Source organism: Rana temporaria, chromosome 1 (genome assembly GCF_905171775.1).
Source record: "Rana temporaria chromosome 1, aRanTem1.1, whole genome shotgun sequence".
In the NCBI taxonomy this organism is placed as follows: domain Eukaryota; kingdom Metazoa; phylum Chordata; class Amphibia; order Anura; family Ranidae; genus Rana; species Rana temporaria.
Window position 1 is genome coordinate 231,354,415 of NC_053489.1, and position 18,133 is coordinate 231,372,547.

At 42.9% G+C, this 18,133-nt stretch overlaps 1 protein-coding gene across 1 annotated transcript in view; it reads right to left on the bottom strand.

The window, feature by feature from the left end:
- Positions 1–18,133, bottom strand: part of CRYBB2 (crystallin beta B2) — a 55,867-nt gene that overhangs the window by 10,501 nt on the left and 27,233 nt on the right. Inside the window, exon 4 of the mRNA XM_040351386.1 lies at positions 17,353–17,485. Within this exon, the coding sequence (XP_040207320.1) occupies positions 17,353–17,485 (133 nt within the window). The remainder of the gene's footprint in view (positions 1–17,352; positions 17,486–18,133) is intronic.

The following is an 18,133-nucleotide window of genomic DNA, read 5'->3' on the forward strand; positions in this document are numbered from 1 at the left end:
GGTAAGCAGCGATATAAAAGATGTTTGCTTTTGAGTTTAATACTGCTTCAAAGCTAAACTCCACTTTTGCTAAAAATAATTCTTTGTATCACTTATTTAGTGATTAGGTACAATCTGTGCCTTTCAGTTTGTCTTCCAATCTTCCTTGGAACAATGTATTATGTTCGGTCACAAGGAAGATTCACTGGTATTGCTGTTAAAGGAAGCTATACTGAGGTGACAAATTGAGGAGTGTAGAAGGAAATCTAAGAAATTGGCATTATTTCCTAGAAACATTAACAGAATAACGTCAAATAACAAACTATGTGCACAGCATCAGGCTTTGGGTACCCATAGATGTGAGTTGGTAGTCATCTCATGTGGCCATTGCTGGTTAATGGAATTATAAATTGTTAGAAAATATTTGTATTTTTTATATACAGTGTATCTAGTCTGCAGAGAATCATATAATATTGTGATCTGGATTTCCAAATCATTTGACAGACAGATTTACATGGAAATATTCCAGGGAATCAAGAGTTAATAAAACAGTGATGATCTTGATTTAATCATTATGGATAATCTCACATTTTAAGGAGGAACAGGCTCAAATGGTAGTGGCAGGGGTAAATCATGCCCCAGGCAGGGATACTCAGGACCAGTCTGAGCCAGTTCGTCCTTCACTTTTTTCAGCAAGGCAGCAAAACAAATAGTCTTCAATGTACAAGTCCACAGCTAAAAACAAACTAAACATTTGCTTGTCTGTGCTACTAACTAACATCGGGTGTCTTCTAATGGGTTTCCCAAAACAAACAGGCAGCACTTGTACCTTTTTAGTGTTCAGTCAGCAGTCAGCCTTTTCACCTACTAGCAGCCTCCAGAAAGAGAGCCCTACGTTTCATTCAACGCATAAATATAAAGGTCTGTGCACCTGAGACTAAAAACGAGGTCTGGCTACCAGGTAAGGCGTAGGTCCTAGGGCTCCAGGACCAAGAACAGAATTTATTAGGATCCTGAGAAAACACATAGGGCTAAATTCAGGTAGGGGCGCGCAATCTAACGGCGGCGCAGCGTATCGTATTTACGCTACGCCGCCGCAACTTACAGGAGCAAGTGCAGTATTCACAAAGCACTTGCTCCGTAAGTTGCGGAAACGTAAATGGGGCCGGCGTAAGCGCGCGTAATTCAAATGTGTAAGGAGGGGGCATGTTTTATGTTAATGTGTGTTGACCTGACGTGATTGACATTTTGTACGAACGGCGCATGCGCCGTCCGTGTACATATCCCAGTGTGCATTGCTCCAAATGACGTCGCAAGGACGTCGTTGGTTTCGACTTGAATGTAAATTACGTCCAGCCCTATTCGAGAACGACTTACGCAAACAACGTAAAAAATTAAAAAATCGAAGCGGGTACGATGTCCATACTTAACATTGAGTGCGCCTCATAGAAGCAGGCACAACGTTACGCCGAAAAAGCCTTACGCAAACGACGTAAAAAACGAACGCCGGGCACACGTACGTTTGTGAATCGGCGTATCTAGGTGATTTGCATACTCTCCGTCGAAAACGACGGGAGCGCCACCTAGCGGCCAGCGTGAGAATGCACCCTAAGAAAGGACGGCATAAGAGACTTATGCCAGTCGTATCTTAGGCTAATGTCGGCGTATCTAGCTTTCTGAATACAGAAAGTAGATACGCCGGCGCAGCTTTGAATTTACGCGGCGTATCTATGGATACGCCGGCTTAATTCTTTGCTGAATCTAGCCCATAGTTTATTTTACCACATCAGTAATCAACCCTGGTGAGGGCCCACGTGTAGCTGAGAATCCTAGGTGACAGAACTCACAATTCTGCCCGCTATTACTTCACAGGCTAGATTAGCAAAACAGACAGGTTATAAAACATTTTCCAATGGCTATTGCTGCATTGCTTCCCCTAACGAAGCAACATCTGGAGTATCCTGTGGGGTTCCCCCATTCCCCAACTTCAGTTAGAATAACCTGTATGTTCGACAGAGCTGAACAATACTGTATGAAGTGTCTTGAAGTGAAGTAACTATGAGGTGTGTTGCAGCCATGAGCTTGTTTTAATCACCTGACTACCAAGACACCTATAAACATTACCTTGGTAGACAAGTTTGTGGTTAAACTACATCAGCTGTATTGTCTGTTTTAGCTGAGAAGACACAGCCCGCTCTCCCCTACGGGCAGTCGAATGTAAACGGACTGCTTGTCCATTTACACCCAACTGCCATCATATCCAAATCGCCAGACGGATGGGGAATGGATCCTTATCTGTCTGTTTTTAGCGGACAGGATCGGATGTTGGTGGGTGTCCACAGACACATGCCCATTGACACCCGCAGCTCCTTAGAGCAAACTGGAGGATCCAATCGGGACTGCTTGAAAAACTGACAGTCAGGCCCGATCGGTCCACCTGTGTGAAAGAACCCTAAATTAGCTAACCAAATACTGCTTATTGCACAGAGAAAATGAGAGAGCTTTAACTAGTAACAACCCTGGAGACTCCTCCTGTGCATCTAACATCAACTCCTCTTGACCGGAGACATCACAGAGGATAAGGGTCAGAATTAACTGCAACTTCTCCAACCCTTCATAATACAGTACTGGATCTATGTTATCTTTACATGCACACAGATTTTGCTTGTTTAATTTGACTGACGTTTGCTCTGGTACTGCTCTGGTACTGCTCGAATAGACACAAACCTAGCCATTTGGTCATACAGTGATATCTGCTGAAAGGGAGGATAAGCTATTATGATCTCTGATCTTCCTTCATGACTAGATGCATGCGGTGACCAGCACGGAAAAGAGCTTGAAGCAACTTGTTCTCCATGAAAAGTAAGTTCAACCCTTCTGATTTAAATTTTGAAATGTATTTTATTTTAAATAAATATTTTAAATAAATGGCAATTGATTCACAGTACTTAATGTTTTACTAAAGGCAAAACCTTTTTTGTTTTGGATAGAGGGGGGATGGATTAGAAAACCTGTCTGATTTTATTGCTGTCGCTATGGAGTTTCACCCTCTCCATTTGTCCTGTTTACCATTTTAATTGAAAGTGGAGGTAAAAGAAATTCAAAAATTTGGGTTTGACCCCAGAAAAGTAATAGAGGTGGAATCTTCCAAAGGGGACACTAGTTCTGGTGACCTGGGGCTCCTCAAGAGACTCCCTTAATTTGCAGGGATTTCCTATGACCTCCTATTTGGCTATGGGGTAGGAAGTGAAAGAAAATCTCCCCAATGGGACAAAGATGGCAAAAATAAACCTTACAGGGATTATAAGCCTACCTTACTCTAAAATTGAAAACAAAAAGTTTTGCCTTTAGTTCTACTCTAGGCATCGGTTTAGCAGGGACTGAGTTTTGATCTATGTATGGGCACTGTAGTTGTACAGTTGATGTAGTTGTACAGACGTTGATCTACCAATTGACTTCTGTACAACCACCCTGTTGGATTTTTCTACTTTAAGCTACTAAATGTCATTCCATAAGGATTTACAACTACTTTAATATTAATCACATAACATTTTTTGACAAAAAGAACCTTCATGCATGTGTACTGAGGCATCACACTTTTCATTTTCTGATCAATATAGCTTTCACTATGTTCTTGTGACAATTTTGTCACATTGGTCTCATGTTGGAAAAATTGGTCTCATGTTGGAAAAATTCTATAAGTGTCTGCTTCGCCTTTTTGCTTTTAAATGGCAATGCAGTACACTAACCTTTGTGGCAATACTTTTTACAATGTGATAAGATATGCCATATATTTTACTTTTATTTCTAAGAATGTTTAGTTAGGCCGGCCATACATGGTGCAAATTTCTTTCCTGCAACCATTGGTTGTAAGAAAGAAATTAGCACAATTCTCCCATCAACACAGAGAGTGCTGACAGGGGAATCAGCAATTGTCTTCTCCCGACGGGGACAGCTATAGCAGTCACTAGCGATAATCCAGCAGGCTGGCTGTACCCAAGTTGATCGATCTATCAACTTGGTACATTCAGCCTGCCCATTAATGGTTCTAATCTCAGCTGGTTGAGATTCAAACCATGTATGACCAGCCTAATCTACATGTTTGGTTGTGTAACCTTTCAAAGTGTATTTGCATTTTCATAGTCAAATTTAGTAAAAACCCAGTGGCGGGACTACCATGGTCGCAAAGGTCGCACTTGCAACTGTGCCCTGGAAATCTGCCACTGTGGGGGGTGTCCGCCCCCCCCAACACCACTGCCACTGATCTCATTCCTATCCTCCCACCACCGCTGTCACTGAAACTTGTATCTCGTCCCTACCCCCCACCACTGCCACTGATCTCATCCCTATCCCTCCTCTACCACTGATCTCATCCCTACTCCCCCATCACCTCTGCCACTGATCTGATTGTATCCATATTCACCCCACCACCACCACTGCCATTGATCTCATTCTTACCCCCCCCCCCCCCACTGCCACTGATCTCATTCCTATCCCCCACTGCCACTGCCACTGATCTCAGCCCTATTCCCCTTGCCACCACCACTGATCTCATCCCTACCCCCCCCACCTTGGCTTAGGTGCCCCATAGAAAGCTGCTGGCTAAGGGGGAACTCAACAGGAGGGAGGGCCAGAAGCAGAAAAGAGGGACCCGAGAAGAGGAGGATCTAGGCTTCTCTATGCAAAACCAACTGCATAGAGGAGGTAAGTATAACATATTTTTTTTTTTGTTAAAACAATACTTTACAATCACTTTAAAGCAGACGTCTAGGAAAATCAGTGAGCCAATTGCTCAAGCAGAAAATGACATTTCTCAGGGCTTTCAGTATGGCAACAGTGTCCAAAATGCCTCCAAGTTGCCATATTGCATTGAACTCTACAGAAAATTACAGAAGCCTGCAGATTGAAAAAAAAAGGTAATTTTTAATAACAGCATCAGCATAATAGCATCAAGTCAATTAATTACCTCAGATTATTATTCTGGTCAGGTAAGTAGCAAAGATTTTTTTATCAGTTTCAGCTACTTGGATGTTAATGAAATTAACAACAGGTCCACTGGGGCAACACTGAGATAACACCCAAAACAGGAATGGTTTTACAGGTGGAGGCCACTAAATTTTTGTTTTCCTACTCCTCTTTTCTGACAGTTTTTCACTAGTTTTGCATTTTGCTAGGGTCGGTGTCACTACTGGTAGCTTGAGGCGATACCTGGACCCTATAGAGATTGCCCAGGCAGTCCAACTCCTCCAGGATGGCACAGCAATATGTGCCATTGCCAGATGGTTTATTATGTCTCCCAGCTCAGTCTCAGGAGCATGGAGGAGATTCCAGGAGACAGGAAGTTACTCTAGAAGAGCTGGACAGAGCCGTAGAAGGTCCTTAACCCATCAGCAGGACCGGTATCTGCTCCTTTGTGCAAGGAGGAACAGGATGAGCACTGCCAGAGCCCTACAAAATGACCTCCAGCAGCAGGCCACTGGTGTGAATGTCTCTGACCAAACAATCAGAAACAGACTTCATGGGGGTGGGGGCCCAACATGCCCTGTGAAGCTCGATTGGCATTTGCCAACCAACACCAGAAATGGCAGGTCCGTCACTGGTACCCTGTGATTTTCACAGATTAGAGCAGATTCACCCTGAGCATATGTGACAGACGTAAAAGGGTCTGGAGAAGCCATGGAGAACATTATGCTGTCTGTAACATTGTTCAGCATGACTGGTTTGGTGGTGAGTCAGTGATGGTCTGGGGAAGTATATCCATGGAGGAAGACCTCTACAGGCTAGACAATGGCACCCTGACTGCCATTAGGTATCGGGATGAAATCCTTGGACCCATTGTCAGACCTTACGCTGGTGCAGTGGGTCCAGGGTTCCTCCTAGTGCACGATAATGCCTGGCTTCATGTGATGAGAGTATGCAGCCAGTTCTTGGAGGATAAAATAATTGATCCTATTGAATGCCCCCACACTCGCCTGACCTAAATCCAATAGAACACCTCTGGGATATTATGTTTCGGTCCATCCGGTGCCGCCAGGTTGCACCTCTGTTCAGGAGCTCAGTGATGTCCTGGTCCAGATCTGGGAGGAAATACCCAAGCACACCATCCGTCGTCTCATTAGGAGCATGACCTGACGTTGTCAGGCATGCATACAAGCATGTGGGGGCCATACAGACTACTTAGTACCATTTTGAGTTGCTGCAATGAAAGTTTAGCAAAATGGACTAGCCTGCTGCATAATTTTTTCATTTTGATTTTCAAGGTGTCTTTGAATGCAGCCCTCTGTAGAGTAATAATTTTAATTTCCATCAAACGATGTAGCATCTTTTTGTTCCTAACACATTACCCAGTCCATCACAGTATAGATATCCAGCATGATATTTTTCCCCGTTGAGATCTGATATGTTTTCAAAGTGTTCCTTTAACTTTTTAAGCAATATATATATATATATATATATATATATATATATATATATATATATATATATATATATATATGTGTGATATGAGCACAGATTTTTTATTCGTTGTGTCTATCCATTTATAGAGAGACTTTCAAAAACATAGTTGGATGCAGACAGCACTGCTGGAAAATACCAGACAAACACTGTGAACATAATATTCCACCGGTTGTAAAAGCTCTGTACAATAAACTCATCTGGACAATAGGAAAGTGTGCATCCTGTGACAACAACACATTACATCCAGACTTAAACAATAGTTTCTGTGTAGTGCACTACAAACAAGAGTCAATGGTCTTGATGAATGTACTGTTGTTCTAATATTGGCTTTGCACTTTAGCAGATGGTAATAAAAGAGTGCCGCATTTAGTCCCCTTTTTGAAGAACAATATTCAACTATGAAGGTCTTAAGTATGGCAAACCAATAAAAAGACAAACAAGTTTATGCAGTAAAGCCCTGTACACACGATCGGATATCTGATGGCATCTAATCCGACGGATTGTTTAGTCGTATATCCGATGAAGCTGACTTTCATCAGTCTTGCCTACACACCATCGGTCAAAAATCTGTCCGTGTCCAAACGCGGTGACGTAAAACACTACGACGTGCTTAGAAAAATGAAGTTCAATGCTTCTGAGCACGCGTCGACTTGATTCTGAGCATGTGTGGATTTTTGACTGATGGACTTCCACACAGACGATAGTTTTTTTTCATGTTCTATTTTTTTTCAACCAATGGAAAACAAACCGATGGGGTCCACACACGATCGTTTTGACTGATGAAAATAGTTCATCAGTCTGTTTTGATCAGACAAACCGATCGTGTGTACAGGGCTTTAGAGGTTGCAAATAAGGATGTGCACAGTGCAATGACTCAGAGCAACTGTGCAGATTTTTGTACACACCAATTAGCTAGTAGCAGTGGAACTCCACACAATGCTTTATTTAAAGCCATGTACACATGAACCGAATAGAAACCGGCCAGCACCGCCCAACATTGGGTTTTTGTGTATGGCAGCCTGTCTGACAAAAAGACCTGCCAATCAGCATCCACTCAGCGCTCTTCAATGGTGGAGAGCACTCATGGGCGTAGGAACCGGGGGGGACGGGGGGGACGAATCCCCCCCAGGAAATAATGCGGGGGGGGACAGGTATGATAAAATCCGCCCCAGGTTAGGAGGACTTGGAGCCAGGGACGGGTCACTGCTCAGCAGCACAGCGGGTGGGTGCCGTTGCGCCGAAATATCAGACACTCGCACTGGTCCCCTCCCTCCTCCTAGTACCTACACCCCTTGTTGTCTCAGGTGGTACTGGTATCGCGGCGCCGTTGCGTAAAGCGTGCGTGCGTAATGCATGCAGCTTCAAACTCTAACCGCGCCAGCCGCCAGGAGCAGAGGGGAATGACTGACCGTGTTAAGCTGATGTCGCACAGCACAGAAGCCAGGATGGGACTGACACACTGCCGTACTGAAGAAAAGTTAAGGTAAGGTCGCCTGTCTCCTCCCCCTTATCTAGCAGGCTGTCAGTTTTCACACCTCTTAGGGTCTTCACACCTGTAATTCCCTCCTCCCCCCTGGCCTGTACTCCACTGAGGAGGGGGGAACCATAACAGATGTGAGCCTGGCACTGTGAAAAACGAAAAAAATAAAAAAATTAGATATGTTATATAGCAGAACGTACAATTATTATTTTTTTTTAAATTGGTCTTTTGTTAGAAAAAAATAAAACAAAAAAAATAATAAAACGCAGAGGTGATCAAATACCACCGTGCAGTTGTCAGCTTAAGTTACGCAGTGCACAAAATGGCCTGTCATGAAGGGGGGGGGGGTAATTTAGATTTACCCCCCCCCTTAATGACAGGCCATTTTTTTGCGATGTGCACTCCCGTAAGTTAAGCTGACAACTGCGCGGTCATGCAACACTGTACACAAATAAAATTTGTATTTTTTTTCTCGTGGTATTTGATCACCTCTGCGTTATTTTATTCTTTTTTTTTTTTAAAGACCAAATTTGAAAAAAAATAAATAAAACATTTTACTTTCTGCTATATAACATATCCAATTTCTTTCTTTCTTTTTTTTTTTTTTACGTTTTTTCATAAATTTAAGCCAATGTTTTTGGTACAAAATATCCCAATAAGCATCTACAAACTATGGGATATATTTATGGAATTTTTTTCTAGTAATGGTGGAGATCAGCGACTTATAGCGGGGCTGCGATATTGCGTCATTGTGGGAACCAGTGACTCTAATACAGTGATCAGTGCTAAAAATATGCACTGTCACTGTACTAATGACACTGGCTGGCAAGGGGTTAATCATCTAGGGCAGGGGTCTCCAAACTTTCTAAACGAAGGGCCAGTTTACTGTCCTTCAGACTTTAGGGGGGCCGGACTGTGTGGCCACTGGAAATAGAAAAATGTTCCGGTATCAGCAGAAGTAAACAATGCCCCATTTTTTGGTGTCAGTGAGAGGAGTAATGACCCATCATTGGTGTAGTTGGGAGGAATTGTGCCTCTTTGTTGGTGTCATTGGGAGGAATTGTGCCCCTTTGTTGGTGTCATTGGGATAAATTGTGCCCCTTTGTTGGTGTCATTGGGAGGAATTGTGCCCCTTTGTTGGTGTAATTGGGATAAATTGTGCCCCTTTGTTGGTGTCATTGGGAGAAATTGTGCCCCTTTGTTGGTGTCATTGGGAGGAATTGTGCCCCTTTGTTGGTGTCATTAGGAGAAATTGTGCCCCTTTGTTGGTGTCATTGGGAGGAATTGTGCCCCTTTGTTGGTGTCATTGGGATAAATTGTGCCCCTTTGTTGGTGTCATTGGGAGGAATTGTGCCCCTTTGTTGGTGTAATTGGGATAAATTGTGCCCCTTTGTTGGTGTCATTGGGAGAAATTGTGCCCCTTTGTTGGTGTCATTGGGAGGAATTGTGCCCCTTTGTTGGTGTCATTGGGAGAAATTGTGCCCCTTTGTTGGTGTCATTGGGAGAAATTGTGCCCCTTTGTTGGTGTGATTGGGAGGAATTGTGCCCCTTTGTTGGTGTCATTGGGAGGAATTGTGCCCCTTTGTTGGTGTCATTGGGAGAAATTGTGCCCCTTTGTTGGTGTTATTAGAAGGAATTTGTTCCTCATTGTTGGTGTCATTGGGAGGAATTGTGCCTATTGTTGGTGTAATTGGGAGGAATTGTGCCCCTTTGTTGGTGTTATTAGAAGGAATTTGTTCCTCATTGTTGGTGTCATTGGGAGGAATTGTGCCCCTTTGTTGGTGTTATTAGAAGGAATTTGTTCCTCATTGTTGGTGTCATTGGGAGGAATTGTGCCCCTTTGTTGGTGTCATTAGGAGGAATTGTGCCCCTTTGTTGGTGTCATTAGGAGGAATTGTGTCCCTTTGTTGGTGTCATTAGGAGGAATTGTGCCCCTTTGTTAGTGTTATTAGAAGGAATTTGTTCCTCATTGTTGGTGTCATTGGGAGGAATTGTGCCCCTTTGTTGGTGTTATTAGAAGGAAGTTGTTCCTCATTGTTGGTGTCATTGGGAGGAATTGTGCCTCATTGTTGGTGTCATTGGGAGGAATTTTGCCACACTGTTGGTGTCATTGGGAGGAATTGTGCCCCATTGTTGGTGTCATTAGGAGGAATTGTGCCCCATTTTTTATGTCAGAAGATGAATTATTGCCCCAAGGGCCAGATAAAAGCAAGTAAAGGGCCACATCTGGCCTGATCTAGGGCAATTAAAGGCTTAACTGTGTTGCCTAACCAGTTATAAACAACCCCCAGTTTACTGAATAAGAATATACCTGGCGAGTAAAAATGCTGTCCCCCCCAGATATGTAAGGGTTCCTACACCCATGAGAGCACTAACCGGTGTGTTCTGGTGGGGGGGCGTCACAGTCCCTCTGTCAGAACACAATAACTCAACGGGGTGATTGCCTGCTAGCTTAAAAGGAACCAAAAATGGTAGTGTGTACTAGGCATTAGTTTTGGATTGCACAGGAAAAAGTTGGAATCACTGTCAGGTCTTTATTACTATTTGCACCCTTGTGATTTCACCTCACTTCCTGTTCCAGCAACAACTTTATGACCCAAAGTGAAATCCCTACAAGGGCTGGTTGGTAGGTGCCGTGTAGAACTGATTACAGTACATTGCACTTTTTACTTCTTTCTTTTTGTCATAAAATGACATTCCGTTTAGGTTTGGATGGAAAAAAAAGTAGTGTGTGTCCTACTTATTTATTAGCACACACCACTGCAGAACAAATAGAACATAAGACCCTTTGCTTTTTCCACGCATAGAAACTGCACTGGGCAAGGCTGCCCAGCACAGTTCAATAAACCTAATGTGAATAAGTCATAAAGCAGGCAATACATGGATTGAATCTCTGCTGAACCAGTCAAATTTTGATCTATGCATGGGCACACTATTTGTACAGAAGTTGATCGATAGATTGACTTCTGTACAACCATTCTTTCTGTTTTTTCCCAGGCAATTGTCCTGCGAGCTATAGCCAACAAAACTGATTATTGTGTTCTCATTGTAATTCCCCCCATCTACATCAGGTGATGATTGAACGAAAAAAAAAAATAATGAACTGCCTTAGACTGCGTTTAGTTTCATACTGTTGCATTTCAGTAACATACATTGTTTGCGTCAGTACGCTGTGGGGCCTATCACTCTGAATGGTGTCTCAAAGCACCTTCCCAATGTGCCTGAGTTATAGCACACCCTATTGAGTGGTAATACACTGTCATGCAATTAAATGAACTGCTAAAAATGGTGCATGCACCTTTTTAAGTTGCTGTATTGGGCAGCATATTCACATGAATGGGCTGCCCTAATACAACACATGTCATTGCGATTGCGTTAAATGCAATGCACAAATGTAAATGGTGCCTAAAAGATTATTTAGCGGAGTGGGAAAAAGGTTACATTATACAGAAAAGAAATTGCTGTCTACAGTGGCGGCTGGTGTTCAAAATTTTTTGGGGGGTGCAAACAAACTGAAAAATTCTGAAAAAAGACATCAATTGCAGCCTCACTGTACCCATCAAACGCAGACATTGTGCCCATGAATTGCAGACACAGTGCCATCAAACACAGCCAATGTGTCCATCAAACGCAGCCAATGTGCCCATCAAACGCAGGCACAGTGCAATCAAACACAGCCACAGTGCCCATCAAATGCAACCACTATGCCCGTTAAACCCAGCCACTGTGCCCATCAATAGCAGCCACTGTGCCATCAAACGCAGCCACTGTGACCATCAAACGCAGCCACTGTGACATCAAATGCAGCCACTGTGCCATCAAATGCAGCCACTGTGCCATCAAATGCAGCCACTGTGCCCATCAAGTGCAGCCACTGTGCCCATAAAACGCAGTCACTGTGCCCATACATTGCAGCCACTGTGCCCATCAAACGCATCCACTGTGCCCATCAAATGCTGCCACTGTGCCCCATAAAATGCAGCCACTGTGCTCATCAAATACTGCCACTGTGACCATCAAATATTTTTTTTTTTTATTGACTTACAAGTTAGTGATCAATAAAAAAAAGTCAGGATTTAATGTATGCTTTGCGGGGAAGGGTGTAAGTGCTTTTTTTGTGTCTGCCTATAAGGTAACAAAGCCCCCCCCCCCCCTGCCCATCGAGCAGCCAGCAGTAATGCACCTACCCGACCTGCCTCCTCATTGGCGGGCAGGAACGTTAATGTGAAAATAGCGAAAATTCATTCGCTATCGTCACACAACAAGCCAAAGGCTCTAATCACGTGCTTCAAAATACACACCCCCCATCTATCCCCGCCATAGGAATTCATGTGTCTGGCATCCTAAAAGGGGCCCTCATGAATAGGGAGGGCCATGAAGGTGTTATGCCGCGTACAGACGGTCGTTTTCTGCAATGTAAAAAAACGACGTTTTCTGTGAAGTAAAAAACGACGTTTTTGAAAGTTCAATTTTCAAAAACGATGTTGCCTACACACCATCGTTTTTTCACAGTGCTCTAGCAAAGCGAGGTTGCATTCACCACGTTTTTCCATTGAAGCTCGCTTCATAACTAGCTTCTGGGCATGCTCGGGTGTAAAAACGTCGTTTTTGCTACACACGGTCAATTTCTGTAAAAAACGACGTTTTGAAAAACGACACATAAAATTGAAGCATGCTTCAATTTTTTTGGTCGTTTTTCAGAAGACATAAAACGTCGTTTTCTCCCACACAAGTTTTTTTACATCGAAGAAAACGACCGTCTGTACGCGGCATTAGGGGGTGCGCAATGCACGGGCCGCTACTAAACTAGGTCCTATAATATGGAGCACAGAGATCTCAGAATGAAAGAAAGTGAGGTGAAAGCTCCAACTTGAATCATAGACAGCATCCAAAACTAAAAGAAAAAAATGCTAACTGACCCTTTGGGTACATCTCATTGTTTGCTGTGCATTTTCATTGAATGAGCCCATACACTGTTTAAATAATGGGCAAAGAACAACCATGTGCTGTAAGCAGAATCCAGCTTCGGAATAATGAAAAATGGTTACAGACTGTTTATGAGTTACTGCAGTTTGCACATTGCTCTTGGCCTTGAGAACAGCAGCCAGTAATTTGTCATTTTTAATGAATAAACAGTCTGAAACTTTTTTTTTAACATGTTAGTAATCCAAATGCAAAAGTGAATATGAAATGTGAATTAAATGGTTATTAGTGGTGTATCCCAAAGTTCAGTTTTGGGACTCTCACTTTTTACCTTTTTATAAATGTTACTGCGTTTGGGATTAAAAGTACCATTTACAAGCCGACCTCAATGCACTGCATAATTGGGCAACAATGTGTGAGACAGTGCTGGGAGCCTGGGACAAGGTAATCTAGAGCCCCCCAGGCCAATTTGCCTTCCCATCAAGTGCTAATCTGCATGCTTAGCTCAAATCCTCTTATTCCACATATGCTCCCAGCACGACCCCCCCCCCCAATCTATATCCCCCCTTCCAAGCACAAATCATCTACCCCTCAAATTCCCCCTCCTAGCACAAATATTCTACCACTCAAATTTCCCCTCTGAGCACAACCCCCTCCCCCACTCCAAAACCTCCCTCCTAGCACAAATGCCCCCCAATCATCCCTACTAGCACAAATCCCCCACCCCCCAAAAAAATCCCCTCCTAGTATAAATTTCCTTCCCCGACCATATTACATTTTGTAGCATAAAGCCCCCAAAATCCCCCATCCTAGCACAAATCCTCTTCCCCTATCTCCCCATCTCAACACAAATTCCCCCTAGATCACCTCTCCTAGCATACCTCCCCAAATTTCCCCTCCTAGAACAATTCTTACCTCTTGACACCCCCCCCCCCCCCCCACATTCCTCCTCCTATCACAATCATAATTTTGCCTCTGTGAAAATCATTAGTAACACCTTATTTGGAATATTCTGGTCAGTTTTGGGTACCAGTTCACAAAAAAGATATTGGGAAACTGAAGGAAGACCGTAAAAGAAAGGGAAACCAAACTGATGAGAAGCATGGAGGAACTCAGCTATTAAAAAAGAAAGGACCTGGCTCTATAGTCTCAGCCGCCGGGGAAGATGACGAAGGGAACATCGTCATTCAGAAAGCCTTCCATTTACAGAAGTCCACCTGTGGCAAGTGTGGATACCCAGCTAAGCGCAAGAAAAAGTACAACTGGAGTGCCAAGGCCAAGAGACGCAATACCACCGGAACTGGACGCATGAGACATCTGAAGGTTGTGTACCGCAGGTTCAAGAATGGATTCCATGAAGGTACAACTCCTAAACCCAAGAGAGTGTAACAGGCGCTTCTAGCGTCGTCGTAATGCGTTCCACACTGAAACGCATACGGCGACCGCGCGATGACATCATCGCCCGGAGCTGCGTGCATTCCACCGTGGAACGCGGAAGTGCGCCGCGAATCACTGCGGTTTCTTGAATCAGTGCTTATGCATTGCACCTGCCTCTATCCTATAAACAGAGCAGTGTGCAGACTGCACACCGTTCTATTATTGTCAGCCGTAGCTCGGCCACGCTACAACGCCGGTGCCATTGCTCTCCATGCTACACTTCTACGCCACCAGGAATCCTTAAATCTATATAGCCACTATGCTATGTACCTCCAGACTCCTATTACTGCTGACACCTTAGGAGAAATTCCTTGCTGACAACCTACACTACGGAATCCCATGCCTCAAGCCCTGCAAATGGATAAGTAGCTGTTATTATACTGTAGTGCCTTAAGAAGATCTGCTACACTTATTGCTGCTAAACAAATACTGTACTTAACGTAGTCTTGTTAACCATCTTCATATTACTTGGGACTGACTGTTGTGTCTTGGCTATTTGCTGTAGAAACATCTTAAAGGAACATATACTTTCAATTAAGCTGAGCTATATATGCCTCTCCTATGCAACTACTAATTGCTACCAGTATTCATATTTTCTATGTGCTTGACATAAGTGTTACTTGTTTATGGGCCCTTGCCCTAAGTTGCTGAACATGTTCGCTTTAACTTTTCTATGCTAAGGGTTGAAGGTATTTCATACCAACTCCTTTAGTGACCTAATGCATTTCTTTATGTTTAAGTGATATGATGTAGAGAACCCCCAAACTCCTGTTTGCGTGGAGTGACGCCTGGGATCCCGTACTGATGGTCACTTGCATATAGAAGTGCATTGGAATCTTGATCTATATGCTATAATTTTAAATGCTAAGCTTTGGTCGCATGTTGTAATATGTCCAAGCTTAGAAGCTCAACGCCCCTCCTTATATGAGAGAGAGATGATGTAGAGAACCCCCAAACTCCTATGTGTGTGGAGTGACGCCTGGTGTCCAAAACTGAGTTCTCACATAGAGAGGTGCATTGAAATCCTTGCTAACCACAGTTGAGGTTCTCTCCTTTCACCAGAGCTGTTACAGAGAGCCGCAGTTGCAGCTTCTAGTTCCTCTTAAGAACTAATATTTCTACAAAAAAATAAAGTGGCTAAAAGTAAAAAGAAAGGACCTGAATTTATTCACTCTGGAGAGGAGGTGATTAACCACTAGCCGACCAGCTGCCGCAGTTATACGGCGGCAGGTCGGCTCGGCTGCGCGCGATCACCGCCGGGCACCCGCGATCGCTCGTTACAGAGCGAGAACCGGGAGCTGTGTGTGTAAACACACAGCTCCCAGTCCTGTCAGGGGGAGAAATGACAGATCGTCTGTTCATACAATGTATGAACAGCGATCAGTCATTTCCCCTAGTCAGTCCCACCCCCCTTCAGTTAGAACACACACAGGGAACATAATTAACTCCTTCCTTGCCCCCTAGTGTTAACCCCTTCTCTGCCAGTGGCATTTTTATGGTAATCAATGCATTTTTATAGCACTGATCGCTATAAAAGTGCCAATGGTCCCAAAAATGTGTCAAAAGTGTCCGAAGTGTCCGCCATAAGGTCGCACTAGTAAAAAAATATATATTAATAAAAATGCCATAAAACTATCCCCTATTTTGTAGACGCTATAACTTTTACGAAAAATATGTAGAAGAATACGTATCGGCCTAAACTGAGGAAATTTTTTTTATATATATTTTTGGGGATATTTATTACAGCAAAAAGTAAAAAATATTCTTTTTTTTTCAAAATTGTCGCTCTATTTTTGTTTATAGCGCAACAAATAAAAACCGCAGAGGTGATCAAATACCACCAAAAGAAAGCTCTATTTGTGGGAAAAAAAGGACCCCAATTTTGTTTGGGAGCCACATCGCACAACCGCGCAATTGTCAGTTAAAGCAACGCAGTGCCGAATTGCAAAAAGGGGCCTGGTCATTGACCAGCAATATGGTCCGGGGCTGAAGTGGTTAAGGCGGGATGTGATCATCATGTAAATATACATAAGTGGTCCATATAGGGAACTGGGTGTAGAGTTATTCACTTTCAGGTCTTTACAAGGGACTAAGGGCCACTCTTTATGTCTGGAGGAAAGGAGGTTCCCAAACACTGAAAGGTTTCTTCACAAAAAAAGCTGTGAAAATGTGAAATAGACTCCCTCAAGAACTAGTTCCAGCTAGCTCATTAGATTGTCTTAAAACAATTGATGGATACATTACCAAATGCACACACTGGATATTAAAATGATATTAAAGGCAGATGTCTTTATTTTAAATAACAAATATGTCATACATACCTGCTCTGTGCAGTGGATTTGCACAAAGCAGCCCTGACCTTCCTCTTCTCTGTCCCCCCAGTGCTCCTGGCCCCTCCCTCCTGCCAAGTGCCCTCATAGAAGGCAGTCTGCTCACTATTGTGCCACTGCTCTGTGTCCATTCATATATGAAGAACGGCACATTCGATGAGGAGGCAGAGACCCGGAAGAGCCGCTGCTCTCGTGCACATTACTGGATCGAGATGGGGGCTCAGGTAAGTGTTAGTGGGCCGGGAGGGGGCTGCTACACACAACCACTTTTACAACCACTTTAACATTTACAGGTAATAACACCAGGGATAGTTGATCCAGGAAATATCCAATTGACTCCTGGGGATTCAGGAAATATTTTCTTCCACTGTTGGGGCAAATTGGATCAAACTTATATTGTTTTTTTTTTTCCTTCTTCTGGATCAGCTATGGTTATAGAGTTCTGAATATGAAGTTTTTCCATGTTTTTATTTTTCTGTTGGCTGAACTAGATGGACTTTTTTGACCTGAATAACTAAATATATAAAGGTATCTAAATGTTTACGATTGAATTTAAGGATTAGGAATTATTTTAATTCTTCATGTGCTAAACATTGAAACCCAACTATAATTCTGGTATGATGGAGTAAGTATTGTTATTTATGTAATCATTATTATTTATAATAATAATAAGAAGAAGAATTACGGTATTATTATTGGCATGTGATTCATTATATTAAGAAATGTGCATAGTCTTGTTCTTACCACTTTGATTGGTCTCAAGGAGGAGATGCTGTCGCTCTTTCGGCTGTTAGTCCAGGAGTCCCAGCGAGGGTATTCCCCCTTCTCAAAGACAAATTGTTCTCCCTTGCAGTTTTGTTGTTCATATCCTACCCAGCTGTGGAATAGAAACAACATTAGATTTTCTGGATTGTAGTGCCAGCCAGGCCCAGGAAATTTAAGAAATCTTCTGAATATTTTATATCCATTCTGAAATACTTTGTTGTATATGTCTACAGAGACCTAAGTAAAAGTTTTTTTCCTAGTCTTCCCTGAAGACACAGCTAAGACTTAAAGCTTTGCTTCTCGTCTAATTGAAACAAAACTGTAGCTGACCATGGGTACATGATTAGATGCCACCTTGCAAACCTCACTTTCAAGGAGAGAAGGGAACGAGATTTCCCTGTTCTGAAAAAAATAAAGACTTTCCAAAGGAGTACAGAATGTTCACGTAAAAAAGTTGATGTTCATCTAGGAAAGTAAATGTTCACCTAGATTAATAAATATACAGTCATGCAAAGGAAAATGTGAACAAAACAGAATTTTTGTTGGTACGTGATTGGACAAGTCACTAATAATAAGGTGATGCTGAGTTTACTTCAATCATCTAAAGCCGGCCATAGGCAAACCTAAATTGGTCTGGTTAAACAGGAACTGGACGAATTTCGATCCATGTATAGACAGGCTGGTTATACTGAAGTCGATTGCTCAATCAGCTTCAGTACAACCAACCTGTTGGGTTTTTTTCATTGAATATAGCCACCCA